Source organism: Fundulus heteroclitus, chromosome 19 (assembly GCF_011125445.2).
Source record: "Fundulus heteroclitus isolate FHET01 chromosome 19, MU-UCD_Fhet_4.1, whole genome shotgun sequence".
NCBI lineage: Eukaryota > Metazoa > Chordata > Actinopteri > Cyprinodontiformes > Fundulidae > Fundulus > Fundulus heteroclitus.
In genome coordinates this window covers 31,781,297-31,790,129 of record NC_046379.1, presented here as the reverse complement: position 1 = coordinate 31,790,129, position 8,833 = coordinate 31,781,297, and the positions used below count along the sequence as shown (strand labels likewise).

At 43.9% G+C, this 8,833-nt stretch overlaps 1 protein-coding gene across 5 annotated transcripts in view; it reads left to right on the top strand.

Annotated features, from left to right (window-relative positions):
- hectd1 (HECT domain containing 1) overlaps window positions 1-8,833 on the top strand; it is a 50,764-nt gene that overhangs the window by 6,002 nt on the left and 35,929 nt on the right. For 4 of the 5 annotated variants that reach the window (XM_036150654.1, XM_036150655.1, XM_036150653.1 and 1 more), the window contains exons 2-7: window positions 3,896-4,049; window positions 4,368-4,512; window positions 4,600-4,834; window positions 7,099-7,326; window positions 7,408-7,689; window positions 7,775-8,045. In XM_036150654.1, coding sequence (XP_036006547.1) covers window positions 4,373-4,512; window positions 4,600-4,834; window positions 7,099-7,326; window positions 7,408-7,689; window positions 7,775-8,045 — 1,156 coding nt within the window. In that variant the 5' untranslated portion in view covers window positions 3,896-4,049; window positions 4,368-4,372. The remainder of the gene's footprint in view (window positions 1-3,895; window positions 4,050-4,367; window positions 4,513-4,599; window positions 4,835-7,098; window positions 7,327-7,407; window positions 7,690-7,774; window positions 8,046-8,833) is intronic. The other variant, XM_036150652.1, reaches the window with a different exon arrangement.

The following is an 8,833-nucleotide window of genomic DNA, read 5'->3' as shown; positions in this document are numbered from 1 at the left end:
ACAAAACAGCTCAGTCACCTGTCTTTGCACACAAGTAAATTCCCATTCCCGCCAGGAGAGAGAGCGCTCAGGAGCCGTGACATGATTTTTACCTGCCTACGTAAATATTTCAGGGTTTTGTTAACAGACCCAGTTGCTGAGGATGGCTGGACTAAAAACTTCCCGCGTAGTCGGGAGCACCGAGCGTCTGCTGCACCGTGAAGACATGGGTGGAGTCTGTTCTGATGGGGCGAGCATTAAAGAGAAAAGCTTAGAAATGACCAGCTAGTTACCCCAGACATAATTTGTATTGCTTGTGTCGGGAGTGCGGGATCCAACAGTATAAATGTGTCCTTTTTCTGTTGTTACAACTGAAAAAGGACGCATTTGTGTATTTCACGTGGGGCCCCTATCACTTCAATATACTGAGAACGTTTGCCTGATAAAAATGTTAATATGATCACGTCTGTTTACTGTGTTATAAGCATTAATGCTCGATGCAGTAAACGGCTCTATGGTCATTTTCAGATGTCCTACAAAAATACCACTTGCTTTGATTGTCGCAAATCACCAAAAGGCTGTCTGTTGGAAACATAATCCACCTTCCTGACTCCATCAATCACATACGATGGCTGCTTTATACTTGGAAAACACATTTTTCTTTTGCCAATCTTCAAACCAATGGAGAACATGTTTTAATGGAAGCTGATGAGGAACTGAAGCACATCAGACTCAAGAAAGGAAGCACTGCCACTATTATAAAAAATATACATATTTTTGGAGTTCCATATGGCAAACAAGTGCACCATTTTCCGTGACCTATCATATTCTGTGACTCCAGAGGGCGCTCTTTCGCTGACCTCTCCATAGCTTTGTTTACGTGCACAAAGTTTCACCATCGGATTAAAATATATTCGGATTAAATAATCAGATTGTACAGTTTATATGGGCATACAATCAATTAAAGCAATCATAATGTGTGTGTATTTGCACCTGGCTTTATTCAGAATATAACCACTCTAACATGCGCAGTTATCAAAGTTCCCTAAAAAACAGAAGCACTACTTCTGTCTAGGGCTGGGTATTGTTAGGAACCTCACAATTTGATTTCGTTTACTGGAGTTGTGATCCGATTCAATACCGATTTAAAGGCTTTGATTTTCATATAGTAAAAAGTTGTAAGACAAAAACGATTTAAGTTCCTATTGAGGTTTTGTAAAAAAATGTTATCTTCATGCCCATGTAAACATATAATTTCTCATTCATTTTATCCACCCCTACTTCCGTCTTTGCTAGACAACAAGAGATGGCAAACAAAGCAGTATTATGCGAGTTCATTTGTCTTCTGAGCGCCCATGCTGGATTTGCACAATGTTCTATTTACGGTTGAATCGTTACTGAATAAGCAACAATTTTGAGCTCTTTTATTTTTTTGAACAGAAAGGTTGTATTTCCGGCACTCACCAACGCGGAAATACATCCAGTTTACGTCGGGCGCACATGTGAGTTGGGGTCAGTTTGCCACATTCGGAATAATTAGAGCCTGACAAGCTTTTATATGAACGTTGATCGGATTATCAACCGGCATAAACCACCCCTAATTACAATTTCATTCCGATTGAGCTTAATCCGATCATCATGTTCCGATTGGCTTTTTTACTTTTTGGATTACTTTTGTCCTTGTGAACGTAGCTTGTAACTCTTGAAAGAAAAGCGGTAGATTAGTTTTTCAGCAGACAGCCTTTGCAAAATGTTGTTCATCTCATATCAGATTTTAATAGTTGTATTAATTAATGATTACTACAAATATTGTTTGCGTTTAAAAACAATAAGCATAGCAGTGTTTCCCCCAGAAAATAGGGTAATCATGGCAATATGTGTGGCGTTGGGTTCCGGGAGGTGCGCGCGGAACCGTGGTGGTGGTGGTGGTGAGGGAATCGTTGCGTCACGGAGCTTTAAGGAGGGGCACAGTGTGGACAAAGTGAGCATCGAGCTAACAACAGTTAGCACGTTAGCTTATACTGACCCGGGAGGTTTTCTTCCAGACTGGAACCTTAGTGTATGTCTTATGCATCCTGCCAGGCTTATAATACGGTGGAGGAGACCCTGCATAGAATTTATTACAAATTGAAAGAAGTTAATGTAGGATATCTGCTATTAAAGGAAATTACCTATTCACTAGACCTGTCACGATAACACATTTTACCGGACCATACATTTTCCTAAAAATTACTGTGATAAACTATGATATTGTCATTTGGAGACATTTTTCAACTAATATGATGATGACATAACGCAAGTACATCCTTTCTACATAACGGCTCAGATAGATTAAGCGGTTGGCCGCCGTCCAATAGCTACCACACGATCATGTTCGGCTTTGACACCAATTCCGTTTTCTTTTCAAAGTAGTGTTTCTCTGGCTCTCACGCTAAACTCTAAGCATGTGCCTACCTCACCCAAGCTTTAATTCCTCCTACACTGAAGAAATGAGAAGGGAGGGGTGGGTAGACACTGAAGCACCATACTGAACCCTTTTGTTATTCAGCCTCAGAGGGGAGAGGGAAACGTGCATATGCAAATCACTGAGCCTATTTTAATTCATCATGTCATGAAAATTTATCATGCGATTAGTTGATTTATTGCTTATCGCGACACGTCTACTTTTCACGAGAAAATATATCACATAACAGTTAAGTCACCACCAGGCCTCGTGGCTTATATTGTTTATCTTTTTGGGGCTCTGAGATTGCGTATCAGGTCTGTGCTCTTGATATGCACTACATTTGTTCTGGATGAGTGGTTGAAACAGCGCCCCCTAGAGTCACAGAAAATTATAGGTTGTGGAAAATGGTGTAACCTGACGTGATTGACGACACCTTTGCGTCTTTATTAGCCATTTATCTAATCCCCTCAACACATTCAATAGTCCATTAAAGGCCTTGCTGTCAAACTTGGAACAACAGTCTTCAAAAACAAACTGAAACAGTAACAATGCCCACGTGGATAAATGTGACGTTAATAATGCTACAGGCTATCATCATAATGTTAATAATACTACCTGACTGAATGCCAGTGCTTATCAGTAGCTGATTAATAAAAACACCAAAACACACAGACAAGAAAATGCAATCACTGACAAGCACATTGGTTTCTGATCAGTGTGACCGCTGACCAGAGATGGCACCAAGATAAACTAATGTTGGCTGTTAGCTGGTGACTTTTTTTTATTTTTATTTTTTTTGTAAAACCAAGTCAGTCCAGATATCTGGAAAATGCTCGTTTAATCTGTGTTCTTGGTTTTGTGAAATGGCCCTCTGAAAAAAAACCCTCTTCTATTCTATCTGTTTCCACACCTATTTTGCAGGGCTCATACTTATCTGGTGCTTTAACAAGCCTGACAACCCCATAGCGCTGTTCACTACATTCAGTCATTCACTCATTCACTCCCTGACGGTGGTGAGCTATGTTAGGAGCCACAGCTGCCCTGGAGCAGACTGACAGTGTTGAGGCTGCCATACATCTGATCAGCGGGCCCTCTGACCACCGCCAGCAGGCAACGCGGGTGAAGTGTCTTGCCCAAGGACACAACAACGGAGACGTTGTTGTGTCCTTGGGCAAGGATCGAACCAGGAACCCGCCAGTTACAGGACAAACTGCTGCGCCACTGTCGCCCCAGGTTGTGAAGAAACACATATAAAAGCGCCCAATTGAATACCAAGTGTATTTGCATCTGAAATATCCGTTAAGGTATTTCAAATGTTCAGCTATGCACAAGTACCTAGATGTGCTTAAAATGGAAGATGATCTTTAAATGAGTAAATTACAAATACTTTGGTGGAAACCTTCATCTTTCCTTTTGTCAAGCCTCCTAACTTTTTCTTCTGCTGCTCTTATTCCTGCTCTCCTCTTTCAGAAGTCCTGTTCCAGAAACCTCATCTAGAAGAAGGAAGCACCCACCCACACACACACATGGTCCAGGCTCCTTCCCTTCAGTTGATTGAATGAGTAACAAACAGCATCACACCTGAGAGCACTGAGCCGGACCGGGCAGCCGACAGGGGAGTCAGGTAAGGCTTCAAACGTATTATTTTTAATTGCCAAATATTGGTTGAAGGAAATGCCATCAAAATGTATTTGTTTCCTCTGAAACTTCTAGTTCTTTCTAGTTTAACGGTTGTTACAGAGCTAATCATCATTCAGAAACGTGTATTTAAAACTCCATTTGGGGGAAAAAGAGCCACACCAACTTGAAAAATTGTGCATTTGGAGTTTTGCTGTGAAATATCATATTGTAATCAAGCATTATGCTACTACTAACGACCCTGTATGAGTTGGTTTCATTATAGTTTGTTCCTCTTTCTTCTTTTGCTTTCTCTCGTGGCTAGCCATCATGGCGGATGTGGACCCAGACACCTTGCTGGAGTGGCTGCAGATGGGCCAGGGTGACGAGCGGGACATGCAGCTCATTGCCCTGGAACAGCTGTGCATGCTGCTGCTCATGTCAGACAATGTGGACCGCTGCTTTGAGACGTAAGGCTTCTTTCTTGCAGAGCCGCTGGTTGTATGTAAACGTGTGAGCTTGTGGCTTAGACCGCTCTCTGCCCTTCTGCCCGTCAGATGTCCTCCTCGGACATTCCTACCAGCACTCTGTAAGATCTTCCTGGACGAGAGCGCACCAGATAACGTGCTGGAGGTAACGGCCCGAGCAATCACCTACTACCTGGACGTGTCAGCGGAGTGTACCCGAAGGATTGTGGGGGTGGACGGAGCCATCAAGGCGCTGTGTAACCGCTTGGTGGTGGTTGAGCTCAACAACAGGACAAGCAGAGACCTGGCTGAGCAGTGTGTGAAGGTACAAGCTTACAACGAGTGTTTCATGTGTAGCCTGTGTACTGGAACAATGTATTATGACATATTTTGTCATGTCTGTCTGTCAAATAAAGATCATGGATTCGTCTTTATTGGAAGATATTGCCGTTCTATGTTCTCGTAAAGACGTCCTATCTTTAGTTTCTTGGTTTACCTTTTGTTACATGCAGTGGTGGCTGCATGTAGGATTTTTTCCCCCCCCATTTCAGGTTGCTGTTGAGCTCCGGCAGGTTAAGCAGGACCAGCTGTCTTCACTCTGGCTCTTGATTGGCAGAGTATAAGGCTAGCTGGGGAACTGATGTTCAGGGCCTCTTGGCCAATTGGGCAGCATGTGTGCTGCAGCTCTGTGGGGCTGTGTAGGAGGACTGGTTGGTTGCTAGAGATCTTGGTTCTGGTGGTTACTCTCTTGTTTCTTTCAGGTTCCCAGTTTCCCCTTTCAAACCCCTTCAGATTACTTTTGAATAATAAAACTTTAACGTTACCTTCCTGGTTTTGTCTTGTCCTTTTTCTCTGGTTTATCCATTGTTACTGCCCCCTCCCCTCTTTAATACCCCTAGACGGTTTTGGGGACGTAACACCTTTATACAGTAGTACGGGTGGAACGGGATCCCACCACATTTAGTGATGTGGGCAGTTATGGGCAGTAAGACTTTATCTGGTGACGTGTGTCTATATATTATGGCTCTGGGTGTGAATGTGTAGGTTTGAGCTCAACAGCGTGTATCTATGTTTTAGACTCTTATTTGAAATAAGAAGGAAGTTAGTTCTTGAGGTGCCTGCTGTGAGGCGGCGGTGTCTAATGAACCCTGGTGGTTGGGCTGTCCAACAACACTGGGTTAAATACTTTTTGTGATTTTTAGAAGTATATTTCCAGATATGAACCCATGAACTGACGTTCAGATGTTTCTTTTCCTACTTCTAAGTAGTTTATCTGGCAACATCTCTTCCACCCAATAAAAAAAGGAAACAGAGAAAGACTGTGAGACGAAATATGATCAGTCTGTAATCGCTGTGAGAATACTACCCCTGGCTAACCACTGGTTGCTAACTAAAGTTAGCCATTTATTTTGTAGTGTCCTATTGGCTCTAAAATAAAAACATTCCTCTTATCTTTAGTAAGACTGGACTGAATTTAGCAATACCTACTCCATTTGGAGCAATACCTACTTTGTCTAAAATACTGAGACTGATTAAACCTAAGCTTGATAAATCTAAACTAAGCAGAGATGGTAAAAAAAAAACAGTTGGATTCATAAAACCTTTATCCTGTCTTAGAAAATAAATTATGTTTATTTATAGCAGCAAATGCCAACAGACACGACTGGGTAGAAGCAGTTCAGTGCCGTCATACAGACTGACTCACATTCTAGTTCTGTCCTACTTGTAGTGAAGGCTGGTCAGATTCAGTTTATCATGGCAATCCTCTAAGGAAGCACAGCTGATTCCATCAAGTCATTGACTCTGCAGCAATACCCCTCCTGAGCACGCAGGTGGCAACAGTGGAAAGGAATGGCTGCATTTAACAGGAAGAGACATGCAGCAGAATCTGGCTCAGTATGAGTGACCATCTGTTACTACAGAGTCAGGGTTCGAGGAGACACGATGACACAGAAAACTATGAGCACAGTGCTTTTAATGTTAAAGAGAAATGTAATGACAGCTGGAGCTCTGTCAGTGGTTTATATCTAGGAGAGAAACATTGGAAACGGCTGAGCTATAGAGCGCCTAGATGTAGTGGCAGCAGTGGCTGCTCTGCTAGCTTTGTCCAGGAGAGAGACAGGATTAGACAGAAGTGGTAAAACAGAACCTCTATAGAAAAAAAAAACCCAGATATTGCTAAATCCTCATCTTATGAACCAGTACTTTATTTTCTTACACCTCGTTAGCTAGGTGTATTGTTACTCTACATTTAACCCATATTGTGCAAATTCCATGACGGACATTCATGGAAACGTTCAGAGATGTAGAAGTGGTCCAGAAACATCTTATTACCTGCTGAGGTGAACGTGCATCAAAGACTAGTTGGGCTCAATTTATTGTCAGTTTGTCACAATACAAGGGGAACTGTATTGTGATGTGGACGGTCTTCTGTTTAATGCGTCCCGCTTTGAGTGGAATCATTGGGGGAAACCCATAACTGGGGGTTCTGTTCTTCAGCTGTGAGGAAAGGTCTCCAGCTGTTTCCTGGCTGTACTGGGACATGGTTTGGGGTGAGTTTTTTTAAACTGATGATGTAACTGTGTGCAGGTGTTGGAGTTGATCTGTACCAGAGAGTCTGGCGCTGTCTTCGAGGCCGGCGGTCTGAACTGTGTGCTAAGCTTCATCAGAGACAGCGGCCACCTGGTCCACAAAGACACCCTCCACTCTGCCATGGCGGTGGTGTCCCGCCTGTGCAGCAAGATGGAGCCTCAAGACTCTTCTCTGGAGACTTGTGTTGAGTCTTTGTCTAGTCTCCTCAAACACGAGGATCACCAGGTGACTACAAACGAAATCCCAAAATGAGGTTCTGGCACTTCTAGCCACATGTGGTTGTAACTTCATAACTCTGTCCTTCAGGTGTCAGACGGTGCTCTGCGCTGCTTCGCCTCACTGGCTGATCGGTTTACACGCAGAGGAGTTGACCCCGCCCCTTTAGCTAAACACGGCCTGACAGAGGAGCTGCTGTCCCGTATGGCAGCCGCCGGTGGCACCGTGTCAGGCTCTTCCTCGTCTTGTAAACCGGGTCGGCCTTCCACAGGCGCAACCCCCTCCGCTGCTGACTCCAAGCTGAGCAACCAGGTGTCCACCATCGTCAGCCTGCTGTCCACGCTGTGCCGAGGGTCACCGGTGGTCACACACGTGGGTCAACACAATTTATTTTACGCTTGTAGAGAAAAGGATCGGCATTATGCTGGTTGCATAGTAACCTCCATCCTGTGTGCAGGACCTGCTGCGGTCAGCGCTACCAGACTCAATGGAGTCTGCATTGGGTGGAGATGAGAGATGCGTGCTTGATACCATGCGGCTGGTGGATCTCCTGCTGGTGCTCCTGTTTGAGGGACGGAAGGCGTTGCCCAAGTCCACAGCAGGATCAGCGGGCCGGATCCCCGGGCTGCGGCGTCTGGACAGCTCTGGAGAGCGATCCCACCGACAGCTCATTGACTGTATCCGCAGCAAGGACACCGATGCTCTAATCGATGCCATCGATACTGGAGGTGAGAACCCCGCAGTGCTGCTTTCCTGCCGGCATATTTCTTCTACTTTGAAGTGTTTGTTATGCAGTTTGCTTAGCAGGCCGACCACATTCATAACTAGCAGTCTGCCTATAATGGACAGGTTAGAGTATTCCTACCCCTAAATTATACTACTGTATCATTTATCAAAGATTAATCAAAATATTTTTGTTCGCCGTTATGTGAAGTATTAGTTTTTCTGTCATTTTCTCGTGTCACGCTTCTTATAGCTTTCTCCCAACGACTTTCATCCTCCCACTCTCCCTTAAAGGCCACATGTGTGGGGCTTACAGCAAATAGTAATGCAGTATACAGACACTCCCGTCTGAGCATCTCCTCCAGAGATTCTTGGCCCCTCTGAGGCTTGGGACATTGTTTTAGAACCTAACCCAGCTTTAAACTTCTCCTCAACGTTCTCCCTGACCAGTCTGCTGGGTTCCCTGGTCTTCATGGTGCTGGTTGTTCTCTAAGGAATCTCGGGGGCCAGAAACGGAACAGCTGCAGTTACACTGGCAGTAGAGTCCATCCACAGGTGACCCCTGTAAGGGGGTTTCTGAAGGCTGTTGGCTCTGAGGGATTTTCTTTAAATGCACCCCACAGTTTTATGCGATTTTTTTTTTTTTTTTTTTTTTTTTTTTTTTTTTTTTTTTTTTTTTTTTTTTTTTTTTTTTTTTTTTTTCCCTAAACTTGACAGATTCATGGTATTATGTATTTGCATCACATAAACCTGGACTATTCCATCAGTAAAATCCCTAAACGCTTCTGTCCGT